The sequence below is a fragment of the Primulina huaijiensis genome, unplaced genomic scaffold (genome assembly GCF_012295235.1).
Source record: "Primulina huaijiensis isolate GDHJ02 unplaced genomic scaffold, ASM1229523v2 scaffold20025, whole genome shotgun sequence".
Classification (NCBI taxonomy): domain Eukaryota; kingdom Viridiplantae; phylum Streptophyta; class Magnoliopsida; order Lamiales; family Gesneriaceae; genus Primulina; species Primulina huaijiensis.
The window spans coordinates 441,928-452,362 of NW_027351963.1; the positions used below are offsets into that span (position 1 = coordinate 441,928).

The following is a 10,435-nucleotide window of genomic DNA, read 5'->3' on the forward strand; positions in this document are numbered from 1 at the left end:
CACGTAGTTTATTTCTCCCAATTCCACGGATCAGTGAACAAACCACTTGCACAAGGATCCTTTCAAAGACATGACAATAGGCCTAACCCACAAATGTCTCCTCGTCCGAGGCGAGTAATCGAACCTTGTTACTTCGTTCCTTGTCTCCGACGAGTTAGTTTTCTTCGAGTCACTACTTCCAACCCACCAAAATCGAGCGGCCATGCTCTGAAGGTCGCATTACAATAGTTAAAATTGAGAATTTTGAAATAAATTAATTTTAAAAGCTAGTAAGATGATAATCTAAATTTATATATATAATTGTCAAGAAAAGTTCTCAAACCGAAAAAATAAATAAATAACCGAAGCGTGCCAAAAGGACATTCCAATCCAATAGATAACAGTAAGATCGATAATTGGTCCAATTAAAGTATCTCTAAGAAATTTGAAATAGTCCATTGAGCCATTTCTCTTTCACGGCGCAGAAAATCTTCGCCGTCTTCCCAAATCCCATCTACCAGAACTGTAGGAAATTTGTTCGATTTCAATCTTGGAACCATAAATTTATAATCTATGCAATTAATTTGTGAATAAAATCGAAAATTTTGGGAATACTCGGCCACAAATAAACATGTCCGAGCTACTGGAGGAGATTGAGCTGGAGGCGGAGGATTTCAAGTCCTCAATGCCACTGAAGAAGGTTCCGTACGGCGACGTTTTTGAGGCTTCTCGAGCTGGTGACGTTGAGCGGCTCCGGTATCTACTGGAGTGCGGGGTGAACGTGAACCTGCGGGATCCATGGGATTCGGCGGCGCTGTATTACGCTTGCCTTGCGGGGCATTTAGATGCTGCGCGGATGCTCTTAGAGAGTGGTGCTATCTGCTCTGAGAACACATTTGATGGCGACCGATGCCACTACGCGGCTCTTAATCTCAAAGTTCGCAAGCTGCTGAAGGCCTTTGAGGCGCGACCGCCGCCACTCCAACCGTTGCAGGCTGCATTGAGAGACACTTTCTTGGCTTGCAAGCCTAACAGCATTGATAATATCAATCCTTCTACTCCTTTATCAGGTTCGGTTGAGTTAAAAATTGCATTGTTGTGACACCAGTTCTTGTGTTTAGAATATGATTGTGCTTTGAAGTGATAAACTTTACGTTTGAAATTAACTGAAACATCCTCAACGACAACATGAGGTATATTACAATGGTTGTGCTTTTAAGTGATGGTGCTCTGTTTCTAGGATGAGTATTTCGGCTGCGATTCTCTTCTAGAACACGACCTTGTTAGATTGGCTGGGTTAGGCTTCCAGTTAGTCCGTCTCCGTGATTGAACTATTTTCTTACGATTTTACAGCATCTTGTTCTGTTTTTGGTGGCTGTGGTTTAAGCTTATCATATTTCAAATAGCTGTTTTAGTAACCTACGGATTTTCGCGATCAAAAGTTGAGTTTCAATGCTCTTGTTGTTTTGTAAGAAATTCAGCTCTACAGAAATTTGCGGAGTTTATTTTTTTTATTACTCTAGAAGCATGAGTTCTAAACTCATACAAATATGCTGGTATTCTGATAGGAAAAACTTTATTATAGACTGGGAATGCTTATTATTTAGTGATTCGACATGGAATGGTAGGTAATTCATCTGATGGGGCATTGAGTTCCAGCTACTCTCCCCCGGATATTGTATTTTATGTGGAAGGAAGACCTATTGAAGCGCACAGAGTCATCTTGAGTGCACGTTCTTCTTTCTTTAAGAAAAAATTTCAAACTTATTGGAAAGGAAAAAAGGAAGTTCGATTGTCACGGGAAAAGCTCTCTTATCCATCTCTTTTTAGCCTTCTCCATTTCTTTTATTCTGATAGGCTGGAGATTGCCGTGGATGACATGGAAGATCTTGTTAGAATATGCAGAGTTTGCAAGTGCCATTCATTAAAAGGACTTCTTGAAAAAGAAATAGTTCATCAGAGGCATGCTGATTACAAAGCCCTCAGAGAAATGGACAACTCCCAGAAAAGGTTTATCTTGCAGGGCCTTTCCCTTCCTGACGAAGATCGGCTTCCTGCTGCATTGAGTAGACTCCTTCAAGTCTGTCTTGCCAAGTCATCTGGAGGACAATACCAAGAATATACTGTTAATGGTGATGCATCTCTTGTTGATTCAATAGATGCTAATGATTCAGATGATGATCTTGCTGATGTTTGTGTGAGGGTGGAGAAGAAGTTATTCCGCTGCCATCAAGCCATCTTAGCATCGAGATCTGAATACTTTAAAGCACGATTATTTCGCATGACTAATTCTCTCAAAGAGATGGGTCAGTTAAATGATGGTAATCTACCATGTATTGAAGAACATGATCTGAGCACAGATGCTTTTGAGAAAATAATAGAATACATGTAGGTTTTTCTTCTCATTCTTTGAGCCTATTCTATGTGATCTGTTTATCTACTGCACTCAAACATGCTTGAGGCAAAGGTTAAACTCTAGTAATATTTTTGCCAGAAAATTATAATAATAATAATAATAATAATAATAATAATAATAAAACTCTAGTAATAGTGTATATTCATGGCCGATTGTTTATTTATGTGATGGATGAAGATGTGTTGTAACTGTGGAGAACAAGAATTGACTTCCCATGTTGAATTTTCCTTATTCATCCTTCTGATTGAATCCTCTCTGCAGAATTGATACATGTAGTCACCGCGTTTTACCTTAATGCTCCTGATAATTGTTCTGCTTTCCATATCATCATCCTATGTGTTTTTGTGGGCTCTTCATAGGAATCACCTTTTAAAAATGATTTGGTATTCAATATAAATCCACTTCTCAAAGAAGCAGTACATTGTCAAGACCCTGATTTCTCCCTCTCCTTGTTAATCTATATAACTTCCATCTTGATAATATTATTTGTATCCAGGTATACTGATGGTCTGACAGGCATAAACCTTGATCAGGTGTGTTTCACCTAACCTCTCAAAGAAAATAAAAAGGACAAAATAAGCTAATAATAACTTCTAATTGCTGGACCTTTATTGTTTTTACCTTGTTATTTTAGTATTTAATTTTGCAGGCTGAAGAAATTCTTGATGCTGCCTCAAGATATCTGCTATTTCCTCTTAAACGTGTGGTAGCTGATGCGTTGCTCCAACAACTTGAAATGGTTTCGCCAGCAGAATTGTGCCATTGGTTGATACTATCTGACATGTATGTTTCCTCCTTTTTCTTTTCATCCTCACAGTTTCTTGATGTATATACTGTGTGAGGTTGTTTTCGTCTCTCTTCTCCTTTTTAATCATTATTGGATATTATGTTAGTTGAGCAAAATTACATCGATAACATACCAATCTGTTTCTTGAGGATTCAAGAAGAAAAAAAATGTAGTGAAAGACAGTGGGAGACCATTTTTATTGCTAACGTTGAACGAACAATTTAGGTCATGAATTGGAAGGATTAGTCGAAGATAGTAGCTGGTGTATATTTCATGGTACAATTCACTCTGGAACTGGCTTTATATTTATGTGAAACATCACAGAAGGGCCAACGTAAAGTTATTCCTTGTACCCCATGGACCTTGACATATTTCTCGGACACAAATATGTGTCAGCAACATCCAGTAAACAGTTCAAATAATATATGATTGGCATAGAATACATTTGTGAATCTAAATCCATTAATTAAATGACCAAGACCCATGAATTGGTGGAGGGAAATGTGGGGTTGATTTTATGTCTTTGGCTGGTAGAACTTCTTTTATAAACTAGAAACTAGAAATAAAACATGACTTTTTTCGTATCAAGATGACTGGTCGCACTCTCTTCTCAACTGTGCCCGCTCTTATTAAAATTTAACCGCTATGTCCACCAATCACGTCTAACCTCACTTTTAAAACTAATTTCTTTTTTCATATGCTGCTTATGAAATTAGTATTCATGCATCTAATCTTGATATTTCTGAGGCAAAAACTTTTCTCATGAAGGTATGGTGTGTCGAAGATTCGTGAACATTGTCTAGATGTCATGGCGAACAACTTTGAGACATTTGCTGATACTCCGGAGTTTCGTGCAATGCTCCTCACTCTTCCAGCTCCATCTGGAGATTTCACACTTCGAACCACAGCTCCAAGTGCTCCAGGAGCTGAAGCTAACACAGTTGAAGGAAATCTTCTCGACGATTTGCGAGAGAAATGGCTTGAGTCTGAAGGTGCTGAACTTGACAAGAGGGACGAAAGTGCATTGCTTTTCGACAAGCGACTCGAGATGCTGATGCTTATGGCTGAGCATGAGAAAATTGGTGAACCTGAGTTGTCCAGTTAAATTTTTTGAAGAAATCATGGGTTATCATTAAACCCGAGAAACGCAAGTATACAATGTGATTGTACTTATTACCAAGTTTTTATTATATTGATAGATCAACCATAGATTCTTTTGTTAGGAAAGAAATCAGAAGAATAAGTTCAAACGATATTTCATGTTCATAAAAAATTGCGTGAGAAATTTGGTTTTTAATCTGCTCTCATTTTTAATCTGCAACGGTTGAGAATTAATAATTATATTCTTTTATAGTGGTTTTTATTTTACTCTGATTGAGAAAAAATAAAGAAAAATTTAATTATAAATTAAATATTCGTTTGAAATGTGGAATAATCTGATATATGTTAGCGTAATTAAATTAACATAACACCATGAATAGCATCTGGTTCTCTTTGGCATAGAGTGTTTGTGCGGGACTAATGAATTAAATCCGATCTATTTCTATAAGTAGTGAAGAATATAGTCACATATGATTAAACTTGCTGGATATCATTCTCTTTACCCCGTTAGCTCCGCTGGGACAAATATACCTAAGACAATCTTATGGTGCAAAAAAGGGCTGCACTTCGTTGAGACATGTATCTTACACTAGATGACACTGAATTACGAATGTTAACCTGTCGGCATGTCTTGGTTATCACCGCCTGTAGATGCATCTGGAGTTTTGTCACCTTCATTGGTGGTGTTTGAGGGATCAGAACCATCAACCTTCCGTTGCAGGCTCCAATACATGATGCTTGCTGTCAAAGTTAGCATCATTTTCTGGTTCACCTGCACATCACAAAAATGTATTTTTTTTTGTCATAAAATTTTGGTATGCAGTGTTTTTAAGTAATTTGGAATAAATGAACTGCTTGCACATCAAGGCTGTATAGCACATATACTAACCTCCATAATGTCCTCAGGCAATAAAAATATGGAGCATCCAAGCTTTCGGGCAACACTGATTATATATGTTGCATTTAACTTCTTATCCTCGTCTGCATTTGCAATGATCTCCACTTTCAGTTCCATGAAAACAATATCAATTATACCCTTTTTGCCTCGTTTTACAAGGGCGATGGAAAAAAGCTTACTCACCAGTTTCCCCCTTCGTTACAAGGCTCCGGTTAACGACCCTAGGCTCCACAACACTTAACAGATCAAGAAAGAAAATCCCGTTTGCAAGGGATTTATCCTGACAGTATGACAAAAAGATTTACAGAAAGCTGTTATATAGTAAAGAGAACTGATACTACCGCTGTGATAGAAGTTTTTCCATTACCTTGAAGCTGTCCATTTGTGATTCTCTACCGGATTTCTTCACTGTGCCGTTTGCCCAAATAAGTATGTCACCATCTGTAATCTCCTTTCCTTGGGAATGAGATCTCAAATTTTTCAGCAATTGGAGCATAGTGAATCTCATTAACTGCCATAGAAAAGCTGGCAGAAAGAGGACCGATTAATTTGTGAAGGATCAAACAGTACCATGAGATCGAACTAAGACCTGATAACTGCATTTTATCGAATTTTCTGATAATTGAAAACTGAACAAAGGTATGTTTCCAAAATACTTCCCAAATAGAAATGGCAAAGACACGAAGTATCTCAATCAGTCCTCATGTTCTTCAGTTCTATCAAAAGTTTAAATGTATGCAGCATGCTGAACCCCTTCAAATTAAGCTAAGTATATCCAGGAAAAACTAAAAGGTTATAGACACCGTAAAATTTCCACTGCTTCCAATAACATAGCAAGTTAAAGCAGCCTTACCTAATATGAGTTTCTTGTTTCCTTGCACAATATCATTTCCAGCTACATTCACGAGGGAGAAGCGCAATTCCTTCCCAATACTTATTACTTGGTTGCAGTTTTCAACCTTCCTGAAGGGCATCAGAATAGGGGGTTTTGTAGCCTGTTTCCAATTTACAGTTCCAGGAGAAATTTTGTCAAGCACTTCCAAAAGAACCCATCTGCACGCAAGAGGAATGAACATAAAGCAAAATGCAAAAATACCAGCATCTTAACAGAAAAATGTAAACATTACCCTGCCCTGACATCCTCAAATACATTGTTGACATAAGTGTCAATTCCAAGGCTGTTGATCCACAGCCGAAAGCATCTCTCTTCTCGAGACGTTTGAGCATCATCTGTCATCATCTCCGCGTATGAAATCTTTTTGGTGTCCACAGAGAGCCCATTTCTTTAACAAAAATACAATGAGCAGCGAAAAAAGCATTTATTCTTAAACACGGATATTCTTGCATTATAAACATATAACCATGTGGCACGTAACAGGAATGGTAAAAGAAATTTGGATCAGGAGTTTGTACTGAAATTAGAAATTTATGGAACAAGCATTTCTGCATGCTAAAACAAGTGTGAACCAAATGTACTATGGTTCCACTATACTTATTGTGCCAGATAATTCGTAAAGATTGTTGTTGTTAATTTTGAATCTTGGAAGGGATTGTTCTCAAAAGCGTACATGGTATAATAAAAATAAGATGACATTAAAAAAAATAACTGGAAAGACAAATAGGAGCAAAATTTCCACGCCGTACCATTTATTAACCTCTAGTCTAACCTGTGTTGAAATAATTGAGCAACAAATGCAAGATTTAAGTTTGGCGAGCCCTCAACAATGTCCTTTGGGGTAACATATCGTTTACAATCCAGTTTCTCTGCTTGCTCAAGTATCAAATTTGCTCGTTCTTTAGGATTCTTTGCCTCCAGTGCCTTGGTTGTGTCAAGTTCTGGGGCAAGAGCATTGAGCAAGTGTGCATATGCTTCTCCATCCTACAAATAAAATGAGACTGATGGCATCTTAGACAGAAAGTACCACATATTATTTAATATATGGTGATAGCCGATTGGAGCCCTTTAAGTGTACATAAATATTTGCATCCGCAAAAGAAGATGCAGCCTCTAAAAATTTTATGTGCTTATAAAGAAACACGTGTTACTTGCAGATGTTTGAATAAAATACATGCAATCTCTAACAATAGAGAATGAGAATAGAATCCGATGCTGAATGATATTTAGATCAAATCGATTTGCTGTTCTAGTTTCAACATTTAGTAATAATAATAATAGTACTAAATTTGGCGGGAATCATACATCGTCGTCGTTGAACTATGTCTTGTATAACATCATGTATCTTTAATTTTCAGGAATCAAATTACCCTTAGTATGTCATTGCCAGAACAGAGTTTCATGAGAATCTTGCATGCTAGTGGTTAGCTGTTCTATTCACCATCTCGAGGAATCTAACTTCTTGATGTTAAATTTTACCATTAATATGTAAGTATCTATACCAACAAATTGCCTATCATCATTCAATTTCCAGTAATAATCACCAATAATGTGCATATTTTTCAGCAGATCGTGCATTTTCTCCGCACTGTCAGCAAATTTCATACACAAGGAACTTCTTAAGACACTAGAGTAATTGTTAAATTTGACCTCCCCCACCCCCCGCCACCCCACACACACATTCTCCTCAATCTTTAGGCTGTTTATGAACTCTTAGTTTTGAAAAACTAATTCCAAAACCAAGATACAGAGACTATACAGATGTTTTTGCTGCCATAGAGAGCATTGTATTCTTTGATTACTTTTCTCAAAAACAGGATCTCTAATCTTGCATAACTCACAACACAAGTCTATTTCAATTTAGCTATATGTCCTCAAATTGATGAGCCATTGCCAGTCGATGGACATTTATATTCTTTGATATTCAAAGAACCAAAAAGAAGTAATACAAAAGAAAAATGGATCTATGACCGTTCACTACCTTTAAATCGGAAGAAAAATTAGTAACTGACTTCTTGTATCCTGCTTTTTTTAGATGAAAATTCATCCATTTCAACAGCACTTTCTCCGGCGATAAGCTAATAAGCTCTTCCACATCCTACACTATGCAGCACCAATTTTGAGGCACACAAAAAAATAGTGTGATCCGGGTATCAGGTCATGGGTTAATTGAGTAAAAACACGTGGTCTGCTTGTTACCTTGCTATCCTCCACCAGCTCAACAAGTTGAGGGGTCTTCCTCAAATTAAGATCGGCTAACAGTTGTATCTGATGTTATTTACAACATTAAAAGCAATGGAATTCGATATGCAATGTCTGGATATTCTGTGTAATTCATAATAATGTTAATGAGAGCATTTGATTTACCTTGACTATTTGAGTTATCAATCCAAGAACTAGATGGGGCTGCATTATAAATGAGACGATTTTGGTCAACAAATTTCACTGCACAAATGAGTAACGTTTGCTGAAATTCCTAAATATAGTTGGCAGTAGCTTGCTTACCCTTGCTTCAACAAGGTCCTGTGTGCCAATATTTACGACAGTGCATCCAATTGCTTTTGCAGAATTGAGGCACAATGTATGGTTCTCATTCCTCTCCCATGGATTTAAATCACTTTTGGTATTAATAGCTCGCTCGTCAATAGTACCGGGAACAGCCACATTAATGAGCTTACTGCATAAATAGGTCAAAAAAATCGTAAGTACCATTGTTGTTAACTTATTTGGGTGGGGTGCATCTCCAAGTATGGATGCATTTAGAAAGATACTATTCCTGCAAAAATTACTAGGGGGTCCTCTATAAGTACCATAGCAGAACACCATCCTTGGCAAGGTCAAAGAGAGCATTGGTTGATTGATCAATTGGAAGATATTTCTTCAAGAATCGATCTTCTTTGAGATAGCTATTGATGTGGTTGACGTAAGAGGACTTCTCTGATTCACTGATTGTATGACGAAGAGTTGTTGTTGGCGCTTTGAGGAATGAAGATGAAGTTTTTAGAAATGGAGACAGAGTTTTGGAATCACCCTTCTTCACTGTGGCCCGAGCTTGTAGGTTCAAATATGCCTGAAATATAAATTCAATCCATTATCCGTGAAACAGAGCAAAGAAACATGATAGCTACTAGATAAACATTCCTACATAAATGCTTTAGTTTTTGGTTAGTTAGGATACTAGTATATGACTGTTTTCTAAAATTCTAAAAATACATACCCGAAGGAAGGATTCAAAATCAATTTCATCGCCCAAATCAGAAGAGGACTCACTTAAGATGTCCTTAATTTCATCCTGTGTCAAGGTATCGGCAACAGCCTTCAGTTTAACCATCACTGGTGGCAAAACTTCCAATGTAACCTTCCCATACTGCTTCCTCGTTGAGAGAAACTGTAGGTATGACATTCGTGACCTTATTATAATAAAAACCACTAGTAACAACACCAGTAAAACATAAATAGCCCATGCATACTTTGGAATTGAGGGTGCGCAGCTCGACTTGAGTGAATTGGTTCTGAAGCCAAGAATCAGAAACAACAACGCCCACAAAACTTGACATTTTCCCTTCTACTTGTCAATATTCCCTGAAGAATATAACCAAAGCACAAAACGAAAATTGTGTCACGTCAATTCTAAACAAGCACAATAAACATGCAATTATGTCTCCATGGTTTGCGGTAGATGTTATGTTGGCTGTCGCAGGGATTTATCTCTAGTCCCATCACAATTTCTCGACAAGATCGCTATCTATCCAAACATCTTTTAGTTAAACCAAAGCTACGTCAATATCCGATACCATTTACATATGCAGTACAACAGCGATTCCGAATATTGTAGATCCAAACAAGAACAATAAACATGCTATTATGGTCATAATATGCATGCATACGTTCTCCACTATTCCTTTGATGACGAGATTCATCAAAAATGATTTCTACCAGAAATTTTCATCAATTTGCAATTAAAAAACATGATGTACCCTGGGATAGAATCAATAACTCCTCCGGAGGGTGAAGAACTTCTCCATTTAATTTCTGAATATTTTTTTTCCTAATGAGGGTGTGAGAACGAAAATTTAATCGAAAAGAGCGAGAAACAGAGAAAAAAGCGTTTGAGCTTGCGGATCCGCGAATGTTGAGGGACGCAAAAGCGAAGGAAGCTCGCTTCATCTTCATCGTACACTAACACACGGTTGGGTGCACCAGTGTGCGCGCGTGTGTATGTATTATATACACATAGTTTTCATAAAATGTGCATCCACGTTGACATATAAAAATTTTATGTTCAATATCGTTAATATTCAAATAAATATGTACGGTGTGTGTATATTTATATTGGATTTTCATGTAAACTTTTTGAAT

General features: G+C 37.2%; 2 protein-coding genes across 3 annotated transcripts; one reads left to right on the forward strand and one right to left on the reverse strand.

Moving 5' to 3' along the window:
* Positions 1-371: 371 nt before the first annotated feature.
* On the forward strand, positions 372-4,478 carry LOC140966111 (BTB/POZ domain-containing protein At2g04740). Of its 2 annotated transcripts, none has more exons than XM_073426449.1 (5): positions 372-1,049; positions 1,608-2,367; positions 2,892-2,928; positions 3,030-3,178; positions 3,951-4,478. In XM_073426449.1, exons 1-5 carry the CDS (start codon positions 611-613, stop codon positions 4,285-4,287), a joined length of 1,722 nt encoding a protein of 573 aa, XP_073282550.1. In that variant the 5' UTR covers positions 372-610; the 3' UTR covers positions 4,288-4,478. The 2 variants fall into 2 exon arrangements, with proteins under 2 accessions (XP_073282550.1, XP_073282551.1); XM_073426450.1 differs by having other exon boundaries at positions 3,045-3,178; positions 3,951-4,477.
* Positions 4,479-4,819: 341 nt separating this feature from the next.
* Positions 4,820-10,212, reverse strand: LOC140966065 (fimbrin-5-like). Its single transcript, XM_073426376.1, has 15 exons — positions 10,054-10,212; positions 9,547-9,658; positions 9,294-9,464; positions 8,887-9,146; positions 8,582-8,753; positions 8,444-8,482; positions 8,276-8,344; positions 8,058-8,174; positions 6,849-7,060; positions 6,309-6,464; positions 6,035-6,234; positions 5,549-5,706; positions 5,365-5,461; positions 5,173-5,264; positions 4,820-5,055 (listed from the first exon to the last, which is right to left on the reverse strand). Exons 2-15 carry the CDS (start codon positions 9,631-9,633, stop codon positions 4,897-4,899), a joined length of 1,989 nt encoding a protein of 662 aa, XP_073282477.1. The 5' UTR covers positions 9,634-9,658; positions 10,054-10,212; the 3' UTR covers positions 4,820-4,896.
* Positions 10,213-10,435: the final 223 nt, after the last annotated feature.